This window comes from Hetaerina americana, unplaced genomic scaffold, assembly GCF_022747635.1.
Source record: "Hetaerina americana unplaced genomic scaffold, ioHetAmer1.1.p SCAF_15, whole genome shotgun sequence".
NCBI lineage: Eukaryota > Metazoa > Arthropoda > Insecta > Odonata > Calopterygidae > Hetaerina > Hetaerina americana.
In genome coordinates, this window is record NW_027286625.1 from 13,374,341 (window position 1) to 13,392,043 (window position 17,703).

Here is a 17,703-nt window from a genome sequence, read left to right on the forward strand (position 1 = left end):
GGCCGCGCAATGAGTCGAGCGATACTTTCCATGATAAATTGTCTCATACATTTGTTCGGCTTAGGTGATTTTTCATTGTAAATGCACTATGGACGATTATTACTTAAAAATCGGAATGCCAAATATTTTTTTGACGTCAATGTTGCCCGTGATGTTGAGAATTATCGAAATATTCTCCACAAGGTTTTTTTTCTTTGATTTGCTCACCCAAACGGGGGTAAATTCCTTTCTTCTATGGTTATAATGCATTTGGGACAACTTTAATGGAACTTACTCTTATCCTACAGTAAAGAAAAGTAATGAGAGAAATCTAAGGATAGGATGGGATATATAACGTTATATAATACGTTAGGAATGTTCGAAATTGAAATATAAAAGAAAATATGCCGGCATCGGCAAGTAACGGAAACGAGCTGTTTACAGATCAAATTTCTGGTATGGTGTTATTTTATGCTCTTAATGGTGTAACGGAAAGGATAGCTTAGAACAGAATATGGACACATTTAAATACATGCATGGTTTGAAATAGCCTCTCTTTGTTAGAAGTTGCATTTGCCAACCTTTAACTTTGAGTAGGCTACCGTTTAATTGAACTGACAATTTTTGCATTTCAGAAAATACAGTGATAAACGATTACCACATGATGTTCGTTGCTCTCTCCGCAAATTCATAGATACCTAAGAAATGAGTATTCACATGACGCACTCGTCACCAAAGTAATCACAGTCATAGCGTTCCGATTAGCAGACGAGAATAGTTCAGCTTGCGGTACGGGGAAGTAAAAATTAATCGTCAATAGATCAGTCAACCATCATCTGTTCACACACACGTGTCGTCGTTCGGAGAAAACTTCAAGCGACAGGAGCTACGGGAAGATGGTCTCCAACTGGTTGGAATCCATTTTCGTCGGCCACGTACTTAAGGGAGATGGTCCTTCCGGATGGGGTCTTGTACTCGTAAGAGCCTTCCTTCACAAGCACATAGGAACCTTCAGGTGTGGGGTTCAGCTTTCCAACCTCGGCGAAGGTGGTACCGTCTCCTGTGACGTAGCTATCGACAGAAAAATACATATAAATAAATAAATATATATTTATGCTTGTGTAAAGAAATCACATTTTAACAAGTTTACCGCGTCAATCTTTCATTGAATTCCTTAAATGCACCGAAAGTTTGTTACAAGTGGTTTAAGCTGAGAGACTCCATTTCCTCCATTCCATTATGTATCTAGTCAATAATTATCTTTTTTGAAGAATTTTTTTCCTATTTTTATGAGATTCATCAAGATAATCAGCAAAAGAAACGAGGATATATTTTGCAAACCGACACGAAAATAAATGGTGAGTATTTCAATAAATGTGAGAGTACCACAGCTATTGCTAGTCGAGTTTTATTTACTTTTTTCTTATTTATTGACAGCATTATTTCAGATAATCAAGCTCTCGTTAGCCTTAGGGTCACAATTATAGCTGAGTACATTAGAGAATCAGTTTGATAGATGTGAGATAAGAATTGATGTAAAGATAACGAAGATTTTGTGATTTTCGATTTAGAGGAAGACTAAGTTAAGTATTAATAAGAGTTCATAAATTAGAGCAGGCGGAGAAGTTTACGTATCTCGGAAGTGTTTTGGACCAAAATGGTCAAAGTAACAGGGACATAAAAAGAAGAATTGTGTTAGGCAAAGAAGCTTTCACAAGGAGTAGGGAATTGATGAGCGCAATTTTTACGGTGGGGAAACATGTTCATCGAAGCAAGATGAGAGGATAGATAGAAGGCTTTTGAGTTGTGAGGGTGAAAATTGATGGAGAGTGAGGTGGACGGAAAGGAAAAAAAAACGATAAGTTGCTAGGTAAGGTGAGAGAGGAGAGAGGATTGTTGCGAGAAATTTAAAGGAGATTAAAAAAGAGGATGGATGTTCTGAATTTTTTTTGGGGCTGAAAAACCTGAGGACTGTGATAGAGGAGAAGACGTTGGGCACGCGAGGTTAAGGCAAAGATAAGTTACGGTGGACGGAATGAAGGTAGGTTGAATATATACGGTATTAAAGAACAATGTAGTGTAGTGCGAGGCTGCGTCTTGTTAAGCGTGCATAGGAAATGTATGATCGTTCAGTAGGTGTCCATTCAAAGCAATCCTTTAACGGTAAAAAGCTGGTGAAGGTAGAGCTAACCTAAAACTGATAGTGTGCCAAATTATAATATATTTTAAAATGTATTTTAAAACGCTCATCCCTTGCATCCGGTTATTTCGTGAGGTTACTCCGTCAGAGCGTGGCTTATCAGTTCACCCTATACTCTTCTACCGTCTGAACTCACCGGACTGAGAACTGTCCAGCCTCGTCCCTCACGTCATCCATCTGCAAGATTGGTATGATGGGCTTTGTGCCTGCCAGCGTGGGTGTGAATCTGGTGTCAAACTGAGGGAATGCGCTAACGGCTGCAATGGCGATTGCCAGGAAGGCCACAACTGTCATCTGTAGGGGGTAAAGAAAATTAATGAATTCATGAAGAGTATGTTAACTTTTAGAAAAAATTGATTAACACTCTTTCTTTATTTATATGAAATCTTATGTTTTATCTAATGCATTCAAATAAAGAGAGTATCTACAGCGTATTCCAGATGGAGTATAGCGACTTTAAATGCATATTTTAAATACCATAAACTGCAATATTCTCAAATATGAAAATGCTGCCTTCCATGTAACGGTAAAACTAAGAATTGTACAGTTGAAATTTCAAGTGGATAATTAATCGATATTTTTCGTTAAAATGAACATGAAATTGATGTTTCACTTTTAGGAGAAATTAGTTAAAGAATGTTCCATGATAATTCATCTGTCTGGCGTAAAATAATGAAATCATCGTTTAACTAATCAAACTTTCCACATTGCTAATCATTGGAGAAGACAACTAGGACAAATGAATCTGCTACCAGATATTGATGGATTATGATATGTTTTCCTTCCCAAAATTGGCAATGATTCCACGTGCCAGAAGAACTAATAATATCTTAAAAAAATAGTCAATCCATTTTTCTAATAGGTAAAGAAGCTCTAATTTTTTAATACCGTAAAACATTTGGATATAACGCAATTTCATTTATCGTTAACCTTTTTTAGATAAAAAGTTTCAGCTTTTTTATGTTTATCCAAAAATTATACATTGTTAGAAGCTCCGGCGTCACGAAAACGTTTAGCAAAATTTGTAAAATGCAAAATTTAAGTAAAAAACAAAAATGTCCATAGACAAAATTATTAATTCCAGCTGTACGATACCATAAGCTAAAAGAAAATATGCAGTATTTTTACAATCTTTCGGGAGCTACGGCTTTTCGAATGAATTAAAGATCTCCTCCGCACCGAATAACATTTAAATAGATTCACATTAATTAATATGGCACTCACATATTTCACCAACAATTAATCATCATATTATCAACTTCCTAATTGGCCACCATATTAATATCGAATAGATGTTATAAATATACCTGGCGAGTCATTGCTGAATTACTATTGAAGTTGCACACCAAAGGATAGCATAAAAAATATTTACTAGTATTTTTGGCGGCCAATCACTCAGCGAGTAAAACGATAAGCAAAATAATGAGCAGAATGTAACCCTGTGCTACATTAAACTGTAGTATATCGTTGATAACGGTTTCCCTTCTATATTGCCATTTGCAATAGCTGATAAATTATATTTGCTCTGCATATGAAATGTACTGATAAAAATATTCTTAATTTTAAATACTTACTGAATTCATTTTGAATGTTTTTGTTTGAGTGATTTTCTGGAATGGAGAGCACGTCTCGTCGAGCACTTAACGATTGACTGATGCTTACAGGAAGCACGCTTACTGCTTATATACTCTTTACCTTCCTTTCTTGAACCATGAGTGAAGAGCTGCTCTTCCACCTCACACTCCTTCTGGTTAGGAATTCGCTAACTGTTTTTCGTTCATTTTGAAGAATTCCTGAGACTTTCTGTTGACGAATTTGGGATTTAAAAAGTTGCAACATAGTTTCTCATTTAGGCATGCGAAAACACCGGACAGCGCTAAATTAGTCCTCTTAGACCACTTAAAATGGTAGGTGTACTTCCTTAACGAGCACGTTAAATATGTTCTGAGAAATCATTGAATTGTTGTAGGTTTTCATTGAAAGTTATCAATTGACAATTACCTAAACATAGAATCTAACCGACTCTAGTTCATTTTTATAACTTTACTTTGTTTACATTTGACTTCATGTTGATGAGATGATCTAAATTATTTGCACAAATAGAGAGAATATATCAAATACCTTTTCTGTGTGCTTAATACTATCTAAGGAATTTCAACATTCTATCAGGGGTTCTTCATAGGCTAAGGTTGTTAAATAGGTTTCGTCCCATACATTGGTCATAGGATGTAGTGAATAATTTGGATTATAAATAAATGCACGGATATTTAGATGTTTGTTTATATATATGTATGTATATACTTGTGTATAAATATATATACATATATATATATAGTGGTTAAATATACATATATATACTTGCATATATGCATATATGTAAGTGTTATTAGTGGGTCGCGGTACTCCACAGGTAGAGCGTTGGACTACTGACCGGAGGGTTCCGGGTTCATTCCCGGGAAAGTCTCGGAGTACCGTCAGCTCCACCCGAGCCATGTGATTATGCATTTTCGGGAACCTGATCTTCTTGGGAACCCATAACCGGCACAGGGAAAGGAACTGGCCTCCCTACCCTGATGTGTGAGCTTCTCACGCCGTTGGGCTTGTACTGGGTCAACTCTACCATCACCTACCAAACCGACCTTCGGGTTGATTACTGTGTTTATGGTTTTATATATATATATATATTATATATATATATTATATATATATATATTATATATATATATATATTATATATATATATATATATATATATATATATGCTTGAGAAAATGTCTCCCGGATGTGAATATTAATATACACTAATATAGCACTAGCAAACAAACCCACAGAAACACACAAAAAAGAAACTCACGCGTATCCCGAGTTTTTGGTAGCAATGCCACCTTTCTCAGCAGAAAGAAGGAGCTGTCAGTTTCTCATCTCCGCATTCACGAATTCTTCTTAGCATGCGTCTAAAGTTTATCTTATAGATGTTTTCCTAACACTTTTCTCACACATCTTTTACAAAAATCAATTTTATAAACATGTAGAGAAAATTTTTTTTTCGTCGAGGTTACTCATATTTTTAGCCTTCTTTTCAAAGGTAATGGGTATCAAGGAGAGAAAAAAGGTTATGAATTATAAATTATGTGAAATGAGTGCATGAAATTGAATAATTTTCTTTATATTTTCATTTATTCCAAAAATTTGAGATACATTTGATGATTACTCTGTTAAGTAGATTCTCTGGCTAAATATAGTTAATTTCAAAATTTTTAAATGCTATCCAGCTCACAGAATGAAAAATTCATCGAAGAGCTTGAGTCGACGAAAACCAGCGTTTTCATTCGTTAGACAGTCGTCTTAGAAATAAGGATTATAAGTGGGCGCCTTCGGGAGATGGGCACCAGATGCACGGTATCCGTTTTCGTCGGCAATGTAATCGACTTTGTAAAAACTTCCTTCCGGGCTAGTGAATGAATAGGAGCCTTCTTTCACGTAAGCCTGCTTATTCTCGCCAGTTCGAGTGATTCCTGTCAGTGGCTTGAAGCGTCCAGTCTCCGAAACTGAGGTGCCATCACCAGTGACGTAACTGAAAGTAAATAAAACAGGGTTCCAGTCTTTATGAGTACATTATTAAATTTCATTGCATAATTATAATAAAGGCTTGCAGGTGCCTTGCACACCTTACAATAACTCCCTATTACGTTTGTTTTCATCAGTTAAAAGGAAATCAATTTTTATAGGGATATAAATATGTATTAAAGTTCTAATAAATATATCTGTAAATCGCTAGCAATTTTGTCATGTTTAGCATACATCAACATTAAGTACTTACTTCAAATAATGTTGCCCATCAAAGTTCCGGTTATTCTCAAATTTGAGAATCGGAACATTCTTGTAGACAAAAGCAGCATTATTGCAAGCAACGGCAATCAAAAACAGTAAAGTTCCTGTCATCTGCAAAAGAAATTTTTTTTTGAAGAATTAAGTTGCCATTATTCGATAAAAGAGTAAAACTAATCAGGATCACTATTACTTGAGAGATGCTCGAATTTATTAGGCGTTGAATAATTTTAATATGTAATAGATTTTATTTCAACAAAAAGTCATTGAATATTCCAATTTTTCCAGATTAAAAACTAATGATGTCCATGACATAATAATTAACTATCCTCTAATGTTATATATTTTAAATATTTGCCGTCTGCGTGAAGAATAGAATTGAAGAGTGTTGTTGGGATAAATAAACTACCAGTAATGCACCTTGATGAAGGCAACTTCATTACTCTCTCATCTACTCGTATTCCTAGCCGTACTTTAAAAAGCTAGTTCATGAAATGACGAGTATGTTCGCGAATTTGTTAAATGCAAAATTTGTCTAATTTTCAATCCCATCGTACTTACATAATGCATAGTTTGTTTGAGCTGGGGTAGTCTGTGAAAGAAACACACTTGCTTCGGCTCCGGATGTTGAGTGAGGATATGAAGCACATCTGCTCTTTTATATAAAACCGTCGCTCCGTTAACACTCCTTGCATTACTTGTATCTCCCATCGGGAATCATTATGCGGCATATCTTTGTTCCTTTGGGCCGTGTCATAAGCATGGAAAACGTTGGTCTAAAGACGAAAATCTATTAACCCATAACAATAAATAAAAGAAATAGGAAAATTATCTTTTAAGTATCATTATCATTAGGTCAAATGATCGGAAACTATCGTGACAAATCTTCTCATGCTAAGGACATCGGGAGCACCGTGTGTCATGAGTGAAAATCTGGGCGTAGCCCAAACATAGGAGGATAATGATGCTTTAGCTTTTATTATTGGATGATAGGGATTCTTTTAAGTGTTAAAAGGAAAATTTCCTTCAGGGCATATTCCGAGAGATAGTAGCAGCTCAAGACTGGAGAAGTGGATTTCGCAAGTAAATAATCTACTGGATCTTTAAGCGAACATTTTTGGTACATTAATAAGTTATACTGTAATATAATTAGCTTACGCAAGAGGGACTAGCCTTATGAACTCACTCAATTATTGTGAAAAACTAATTTTAACTAGTGTCATGCATCATTATGAGTGGCTTCGGTTTGGTAGTAAATCATAACGATCTATATTCACTATTTTGAAAACTCTCAAATATCAGCAGAAATCAATTTTGAATGCAAAATTTTCATATCAAACTTATATTAATTAAATATTATTAGTTCACTAATTAAGTCACCTCTTAATATTACTTAAATGCAAAAATTTACATAGCAATTCAAAGAGACATTTTATCCTTCAGAAAATTCTTCTCCGTGAAGAATTTCAAATATGAAACTAGGAATAAATGCTATAGATATTAGAAAGGTGTCTGAGGTTCATGGCTAGATTACTTTTTATTGATGCGGACCACGGTGGCCTTTTGAAAAGTTTCCGTAAACTTAGGCTTTTGTGTATGCTATAAGCTTAAGAATGACATCTGTTGAATGAAATAATTATCACCTGTTTTTGACAGCTGTTTCGAAGGTCATCTTTTATAAAATTTGGAAGATCGGTTTTGGGAATTTATACTTTATTTTTTTTTGCAAGCGAACATAAGAAGAAACTTATGCATAGTTTCGCAGTTAAAATTTCGCCGACTTTAGATAAAGAGCTTTTAGAATTTTTGATTAACGTAAGAAGTAATTAAAGTATGAATTAATGATTTTAGGGGGTCATATTAATGTGCGAAGCCAAACAGTGCATCAAGTAAATGATTTTTCTTTAAAACGAAATAAAATAGAATTCATCGAATGGTTTAACTTTTTTTACATGCGTACTTATTTTAAAACGGTAATGTTGATGATAAATGTAAGGAATGTTCACTGATTGCAATTTTTTGTGGCGCATCATTTTGAGTACAAAGCATATCGTTGTGAACTTAAAAGTTTTAATGGGTGTGAACTATGCACAGGTGATATATTAAAAACCCATTTTACAAATAGATGCATTATTATTTCCTTTTAAAATCTTCTTAAATATGTAACTTGCTTTTTTATGACTTCATTGGTAAAGGCTTTTAATAGTAAATTTTGTAAAAAGCATAAATAAATTATTTAAAATACTGAACTCACTCAATTTGTTTATCAATTTCACTTAATACATTTTATGTTAACTCATATATTTAGATCAAGTCTGTATTATGAAGTTAGATTTTGACAATATTATATCACATGAAATATTTAAGTTACTGAGAGAATCTTCGGAAGAAATAGCCATAATCTTTAATTGCTGTCAATCATAAAAAGTAGAACCTGGAATATTCGTCCAGATCTTTATGCAATGCAAAGAACAACACCTCATTTGACTATTTGTGGTACTCCACTAATGACTGCTGTTAACATAATAAATAAGCGAGCATAATCCCTTGCATCTTATCCAAATACAGCAAATGTATAAATTTCGTTTCTTCTTCAAACATGCCTTTTGCCACTTATAAGTACTTGCCATCATTTGGTTAACATAAAGGGAATGAATCTTTGGTGTTAACATAGGTTTTAGATTCCATTTATCCCATCTTTTAAATTGAAAAACTCATAATAGACTGAGAGGTATTTGTGAAAAATTTGATGAACCGCCTTGCCATCAAAATAAAATGTTACATGTTGAGGAATACACTAAATAATAAGTATTATTTCGTCATTTTTCAATGCTAGGAATAATTGTATTCTGTCAATATGAATATTAACTTGCTCATACCGATTTTTGGTTATAAAACATTCTCCATTTTTTATGAAATGAATTCGATTTAAAGATCTTTATCTTTTTGAAAAATTTGTAGTCAATAATTTTCCTAGTTTTTAAATATTTTTTAGAGTTACGATTTGAGGTGAAACTAAATACCTCTTGTGTGTGCGTGCGTACGTGCGAACAGAACTATAGAGGAAATATGTACATATAATAGTTTAACTAATGTTAGCGATGACGTAGGACATAGCGTTATCTCAGCGTCTTTAAATCGCCATTATGATCCCAATTCTTAGTAGCAATTTTAAAATTGTTGTTGTAAATTTAAATAACTATAAATGATGCAATGATTTAAATATTTCATGTTATATTCAGCGTAAATTGAAACGCGTTTATTCAGTTTTATGCAAATAGTTCCCATAATTTAGATATATATATATATATATATATATATATATATATATATATATATATATATATATATATGTGTGTGTGTGTGTGTGTTTATGTGTGTGTATATATATATATATATATATATATATATATATATATATATATATATATATATATATATATATATATATAGTGCCAATTTTTACACGCAATAACATTATTTGATAAGTCATGGTAGTATTCTGAGAAGGCGAATTCATCTGAACTGTGGCCAAATGGAAGCACGGGATAAATAAACCTTTGGAGTTAAACTTTTTCTCATAATGAAGAAAAATATTCCTCTGGATAAACCATTTTATTACAATGGTTTATTTAATTGAATGATTACCAGACATATTGATCAATATAAATGAGAAAGAATGACTTATTTATGATTGAATGCAATATGTCTACACTATTTACGAAAGTTTTAGGTAAGTACTCTTGTTTGCGCGCAATGAAACTTTAGTCAGTAAGTCAGCCAAGGGGTTACAATCATTACTGAGAGCATTAAAACATGAATGTTCGAGATAACAGGTGAGGTTCTCTGTAAGAGAGGTCACGCATTTTTCTAGAAAGCGACGATCTAAGTTAACTATTGATCTAGAGTTCATGAACTAGGTCATGTGAAACTGTGTGCCTCTCTCGGAAGTGTTTTGGATCAAAATAGTCACAGTAATATTGACATATGAAGAATTACGTTAAAAAAATAAAGCTTGAGAATAAGGTTTAATAAGTAGCATTGATCTAAAGGACTACGGGGGATGCCACGACTGTAACTTTTAACGGAAATATCCGCTACTATGCATTGAAATGCAGACAATGTAAAGTGTAAAAATCCCAGTCAAGTTGGACGATGTTTACACTTTAAATTTCTGCATTTTAAGCAGAAAGGAGTTGGCAGGGACGTTGCTTAAGTGCATCATTAAAAGATTTCTAGAAAAAGCTAGAAGACATAATGTGTATGAGAGAATTTTGTTAATTTTAGCCTTATACAGGCTAAAATTAACAAAAGAGACAAGGATGAATACTCTCAGGCGCTTTGTGCCACATGTACCTGGAGGAGGCAATAGGAGAAGCACAAAGCATCGGATTAAATGAAATTAGGATCAATGGAGAGGAGATTTACATGCTACGCTTCGCTGACGATATTGCAATGACAGCAGAAAACCAGGAGGAACGTCAAAGGTCACTAAACGGGATGAAAATCTACAATGATACAACGCGAACATAAACAAGACGAAAAGTAAAATCTTAGTATGTGGAAGAGAGAAGCGGAATACGTGAAATCATTTGTATTGACCGTGGTAATCTGAGGATCAGAAGCAATCTGAGGACCATCGGGAAAGTATACCAGAAAAGACTAGAAGCCTTAAAAATCTGGGGCCGGAGTAGGATGCTTAAGATCAAATGGATGTATAAAATAAGAAATAACGAGGTATGCAGGAAAATAAAGGAAGAACGGACCTTATGGAACACCATAGAGAAAAGAAGAACCAGATGTATTGGCCACACCCTGAGGTACATTGGATTCGTGAAGAATTTGGTAGAAGGAAAAATGGAGGGAAAAGTCCCAAGAGGAAGGCCAAGGGATATGGCACATGGCACAAATACAGAAGAAAGCACATTGCAAGAAACTCTATGAAGTAAGCCAATTAGCATCAGATAGGGTAAGATAAAAGCTGCAGTAAGTCAATTTTAGGATTGAACGATCAATGATGAAGATAAGATTTGAGAAACTTGAAATTGAACGTGGTTTTGTTCAGCGCAGTTCTGTGTGAAATTGAAAAAAAGTGTTCTTTCGATTCGATGGGGATACATATTGGTATTGTTTTTGGCTAACTCACGACATCCGAGAGACGAATGAGCCGATGCGTTGTTGTGGTGAAAAACATCACTCGCCGCTCCTGCAATGTTCGGGCCCTTTTCGCATAATTCTCTCTCTGAGGCGTTTCATTTCTCCCAGGTAGTACTATGTATTGACTCTCTGGCATCTAGGTAGTTATTTGTGATGGACAAACCCCTTTGCATCGAAAAAACTGCAAACATTGCCTTGACATTCGAGCAAATCTATCGAGTTTTTTTGAATTGGATGGACGTTTCACCGATCCATTGTGAAGATTGCACTTTGGTTTTGATGTCATATCCATTAAACCATGACTGATGACCTGTTATATGCTCTTGGACAAGGTTTCATCCCTCTCAGCTCGATCAAACAGTACCTCACAGACTTGAACTCAACATTGTTCCTGGCCATCAAGTAAGATGCGAATTTGGGGGCGACTGGATACAATCACAGATTTTCAGTCAGGACTTCATAGCACGAACCAATGGAGATATCACACTCTTCTTTGTCAGTCAAGCATCGACTTTTGCGATGAGACTGTTCACTCTCTTGCTGTGGGGGGTCATCAGTCGAAGTTCATGGTCTTCCGGGACGCTCGTCATCTTCCACGGATTTCCGTCCATTTCTGAACCGATGAAACAACTGATAAAACGCAGTACATTTCATAGTATCCTCACCAAGGGCTTCTGTAATCAACTCAAAAGTTTTTGCGTAGGATTTGCAGAGTTTTACCCAGAATTTCGCAGAGCAACACTGCTCCTTGAAAGAGCTCATTTTCGTGGATCCGATTTTTTGCAGGGACTGCACGAACACTCCTTCACATAAACGGGCGTAACTAATCGACAAAACAAGGTATCATTAAGTGTTTAAAGGCGGTTACTCGGTAAATTTTCGCGGCCACAATGCCTCCAATCGGATTAAATAATAACCAATTGGAGGTGCCCTTTATAAAATTTTGGGAAATTTTTGACCAGACCTCTTCATCAGTTATTCAATCGTCAAATTGGGATACACAAAAAGGATTTTACGCTAATGGTATGTAATAGCCGGCGTGTGTGATTTAAACTGCACATTTTTTTATAAATTGTTTCTGAAGGTATGTTAATGCAAGAAAAAAGGCAATCAGTTAGCTATTGTAGTAAAAAACATTCATGTGAGATTCATATAAAATCCCACATTAAAAATTTGTTAATTATATTATCATTCCCAATTAGGATGGGAAATAATGGCTTTTTCATGCATCGTTATTATACATAATCAAATCTATGAATGTTTTAATAGACCCAAGCAGTTGTTCTACGTACGAGTGGGTAGACTTTTAGAAATGAATTGCACTGCACAAAATCATCCATATTTAAAATCAATTTCACTCACATAATCCTTTATTTATATCAAATAATTAAATCTGGTAAGGAGTTGTCATCCCACGTTGAACAACATTTTTGCTACCATGATGAAAACACTTATTAGGCGTTTTCCTCAGTATTTTTAATTTATATCAATGATAATCAAATAAATATCAGTTTGAATGACATAGGTTCTCTCTCTTCTCCTTCCTTTTCGTTTCATGGATTTAGGGGAGAGGGAATTAGAAACAAACATGATTTATCCCTTACCCCACCCCTGCCCCTTTGAGTTCAAGCACCCAGCCTCTCCTCCGCCCACAGGAAGAAGAGTCAAAAGTCTGAAAATGCTCATTTATGAATGCAAGTGTTTCCTGTCTTCTTTTGTATGTTTAGTCCGTTGTACATTGTCTTTTCTTAAGTCATTCTTTATGAACGATCTTATTTTTATTCATTTATTGTATTGCCTTGATGTGATCTGATTGTGAACTTATTTCCTGATTTGCTATGTATGTGCCTTATTTCCTGATGTATGTTTTTGTGCCTTAACGTTTGAAATTTTTCGAATTTCAGTTTTCTTTAACTGTCCTTTAGAAACTAAAGAAGATAAGGCGTAACGTAGGAGAAATAAAAGAGTCATCTGTTGATGTGCGTGCACAATGTCGAAACTTCAGAGGCGGTGAAGGCGATATTTCCACTGAGGAATTCAGGCGTTTTTTTATTGATTATGTGAACAATTATTGCTCACCATAATAATTTCTTTAAAAACAATGCTTCATCAACGGAAAAGTTGATTTATTTTCATGAGTTAGAATTCTCTTAATAAGTACGAATTTGGTAGTTACAGAAGTGTCAATCGCACCCATAAAAATTCTTACCTGTACGGTTATGTCCTTAAAAATGCGTTAATAATCATTATCGTAGATAATGTTCCAATTTTGTGTAGCTTTCACGACCATTTACAAAAATAACCATTTTTAAACATCTATGAGAACTTCTCTCCACCAACATTTCTTGATTGCTTTGCATTATTTCCTCTTATACTGCGGCGGACTTCTGCCTTCATTCCCCTCTACAAGGAAATACTTCTTTCATTTCTCACACAAGCTTTCCTCCAATTCTCTTATCTATCATGAACTACCGTATTCAAATCATTCCCTATCAGCCTATTTCATATTGTTTAAATACAATTCCGTAACTCTATCTCTACCCTTCTTACGTAAACATTCTTAGTTTGAAAATTTTGTCGATCCAAGATACTTCCTTTATCCTTCTCTATGCCTATAGCTAGAAGCTCTCTAGTATTTGCCCATTTTCTTGTAATTAAGATCATATTTCCGTATCATGCCAAGGTTTGCTCCTATCAAAGTATTTGAGTTCATGATTAACACATGTGATGGTCTTGGCAGGAAATTTTCATTATTACTAATGTCAACATAAATATTGACTTTCTGATGCAGAATAAACATTTCCATTTTCAACTATTGTGGTGTTCTCATCACTAAATAGTGTCAGCACATATTTTTATTTGCTTCAGAATTTTATACTAGATTATGTATATAGTTGGTATTATTAATGCTTGATTCACTGGGTAGCACCATTATACTGTTTTTAATCAATCTGCTTTCCTTTAGGATTGAAATCATATCTTTTCCGCAGATGAGTTTTCAACAGACTGCTTTTTTCCTGGACATTTCGCAGGACTTCTCATTTATTTCTCGGAAATGATACCCACATTTTTTGATTAGCTGTAAATAAGTATTTATAAAACATCAGTGTCTTTGGTATAAACCGTATATATTTCATTTGAGGTCATATCTATAGCATAAATAGAGCATGAAATTGAACAAAATCGTTGTTTTTGAGGAATTATCAATCATGTTCACACTTCTAAACGTTGCAGCACTTAGGGGTATGGAGCGAAAGTTGGGGCTTTTGGGACCGGGAGGAATGGTGATCCCTTGATGCGGTATCCGTTCTCGTCAGCAATGTAGTCGACTCTGTAGAACTGTCCTTCCGGGCTCGTAAATGAGTATGAACCCTCCTTCACGTACACATAATCATTTGCCCCAACACGGGTAAGACCCGATATTGGCTTGAAGTGTCCAGTCTCTGCCACAGAGATGCCGTTTTCGGTGACGTATCTACAATTGAAGGCGTAAATAACAAATAACAATATGTGTATTAAAAAGATACCACAAAATAAAAGAGCTTGTTATCTCGGAGAACGACATGGCACACCCACCAAAACACCTTCTTTTTTATATTTGCTAACAGGAAATTTGTTTTAATACCTATGTGCTCATTCAGGAATAGTGTTAAGCTTCTATTTCCTAAGTCATAATTATTTTCCTCAGCCTAGAGTTTGTTACTCTGCTATGAAAGCGTGTCACTGAAATTACTTTTGTGTGTCTATTATGTTGACCCCTCACTGTTCATATGTTAATTATTATAAATTTATGAAAAATAATCGTTGAAAAATTGCTTACCCTGAGTTATAGCATACTTTGGAATCCCAAAAATCTTATTTGAAATTTTAATTGCGTAACTTTCTTGCAATGTATTCTGGACTCACATGAATGTACATCTACGTACTTGCGTACAAACTCGTATTAGATTCAATTGCAAGGAAAAACCGGTCAATGCAATTATGAGGAGGTGAAACAAAACAAACCAAAAATTAAGTTTTCATTGAGCGTTCCTCCGCCAAATGTTTGCAAATAACCATTTTTTTTACTTACCTACGGTTCTTACTATCTATTTTGAGAAAAATAGTTCGTTAGATTTTCTCATCATATTTACAAATTCTAAACTTGTTGTAACGGTATAGACAGAGAGATCCTACACAATGGGTTTTATTATCATTATTATTATTAAAACTTACATGTGAACATAAGTCCCATGTATTATCAACGTTGCCTTGGAAAAAATAACATGATATATCAAGACATATGAGTCAATATCGCAAAAGATAATAAATAAAATCAGTCAGTAAAAAAAATGCATTTAAAGGAAACTTCCAAACACAAATCGACGAAAGGAAAACGAAAGAAAAACGAAAAGAAAGAAAAACCCCATCCCATCAACATCATTTTACCAAACCAACAAGAAATAAAATAAAAAATTCTGCTGTTACATGCAATTTGACAAAACAAACAAATCAAATTATTGCATAAATTTTTTACATCTTTTCTTTAAAGTATGTACCCTGCTAGGAAAGGGCTCGTATAGTTGTGTATTTAAGGTGTTCCAAACAACAATTTTTTTATTTAGAAAATACATTTTTTGCATTCGTTCTTTCTGCCCGGCATCTGTTTAGAACACAAGGGTCTTTGATAGAGCAGCACCCAATTTGACGTGAGCAATTGCGAAATCACTTCCATTCCTTTCTATTTAACATTGACTCCCTCTATTTATAATACACGAAAATGCAATTTACCCTGGAGTAGAGATGCCCGCGCTTTTAAACCTAACACCAGGTCAACACAGCAAAAAATTCTAGAATTATTTTTTTAGTGAATTTTCATTCTTTGTGATCGCATGGGTGAGTCTATTGCGATTATCTACTGCAGGCTTTATCAATATCTCTTCTATGATAAAAATTTGTCGATTTTTAAAATTTTTAGTAGATTGAATTTAAAATCTAAAATATTTCCTAGCTCTCTATTACATACTATTTTTGTTAAGCCCATGAATTGAAATATTACGAGATCGATTTTTATTTTGGCAACGTGGAGCAAAATAGCTCGAAAATCGTCAGTCAGTGTTGCATCACACGACTATTCCTCTAGGAAATCACGTGCAATAAACTTTCACTCCTAATTGAAAGTTCAAAAATACAGAGTGCAAACGCTCTTCTGTATTTGCTTCTCTCTCAGGTGCACCTTACCTTAAAGAATGCTGGCCCAAAGAGCCTTGGACGTCGTCGAAGACTGGGGTTAAAGCAGCTCCCACATTGCTATTTTGAGCATTGGCAACGCTCACTGCCACGATGATAATAATGGTCATCTGGAATCATGAAGAAAATGAAAAAACACGTGATTACATGTTTATAGTTGGTCCAACAATTGTTTCTAACTACGATATATTACCTACTACGAAGGAACTATTTCAATATACCGTGACATATATCGGAAAATACATTTCGTTTGTGCAGAAATACTCAAGTCAGGGTATAGATGATATTTAACTCTAATATATAAGATGGCTGTTTTTCCTAAATAATATAATATCATGTCATGATGGCGTCCAACCCATTATTGAAATTTGGTCTAGATTTTAATGTCTTCTAACCGTGGCAGTATGAATGCTTTTCAAGTTTAAACGAGAAAATTTCTTGTGGCTTTATAATTTTTCTTAATATAGCGTTTCATTCTTTTTTTACAGTATTATTTCCTCATCCAACTTCCTTATACTTTTTCTAATATAATGGGTGTAAACATAAGTTTAAAAATGTAAAATTTATCAGTGATAAATATTTCAGAAATATAAAATTGATAAGATGTTTAATACGCATTTAAACACAATATTTTTCTATTCCTTGCCAACAGTGGTACAACTCATGCCAGCATTTTGCATGTCTTAAATTTTTACTATTGCGCGATCATAGGACACCATTTCAAGGATCCTTTTGATTGTCTCTTTGGATGTTAAACCTAACTTTTGCTACATTTCTAAACATCTCCTAGAAAAACGATCTAACAAGTTATGTTGCAATTAATCCTTGTTCAATTTTGCATGTATCCTTCCTCAGTTTTGCCTCTCTTTTGTCTATTTTTATCGTCCCTCTCCCCCTCATCAATGTTGCTACTTCTTTCACTCTCCTCTATCACACTCTTTACAACATAACTAATCAAAATTATCTGCATCTACTTTTCATTCCCCTTTTGGATATCACCGAATAGCTCGTAGACCTTCCCTACCATGATTAATAAGGAGGTCTCAAGGTTCATAAGGTGAAATAAAGATATTATCTAACAATCCTGATGAATCTGGTTCAAAGTTCCTCAAAGTTAAGGGAGAAATATAGACCCTTTTAACATGTATGTCTTTACTTACTTCACTTTCATAAGAACTTACGGATTTCATGTTAGAATTTCTTCGTTTCCTTTCGTCTTCGATCTCTAGCAATCCAAATGACCTACTTGTTGTCTGACCACTGGATGACACTAGGACTATCGTGAGATCTTTTATATTGGACTCATCCAT

At 34.4% G+C, this 17,703-nt stretch overlaps 1 protein-coding gene across 1 annotated transcript; it reads right to left on the bottom strand.

The window, feature by feature from the left end:
- Positions 1 to 851: 851 nt before the first annotated feature.
- LOC139686895 (uncharacterized) lies at positions 852 to 17,703 on the bottom strand. The gene is made up of 7 exons (XM_071583970.1): positions 17,575 to 17,703; positions 16,385 to 16,503; positions 14,438 to 14,639; positions 6,000 to 6,121; positions 5,660 to 5,753; positions 2,316 to 2,473; positions 852 to 1,050 (listed from the first exon to the last, which is right to left on the bottom strand). Exons 1-7 carry the CDS (start codon positions 17,701 to 17,703, stop codon positions 852 to 854), a joined length of 1,023 nt encoding a protein of 340 aa, XP_071440071.1.

Coding starts and splice junctions, on each gene's coding strand:
- LOC139686895 (XM_071583970.1), bottom strand. CDS start 17,703: ATGGATGAGTCCAATATAAAAGATCTCACGATAGTCCTAGTGTCATCC. Junction 16,504..17,574: donor GAAATTCTAACATGAAATCC/GTAAGTTCTTAT, acceptor TCATGATTCCAG/ATGACCATTATTATCATCGT. Junction 1,051..2,315: donor GCTGGACAGTTCTCAGTCCG/GTGAGTTCAGAC, acceptor TTCTGTCGATAG/CTACGTCACAGGAGACGGTA.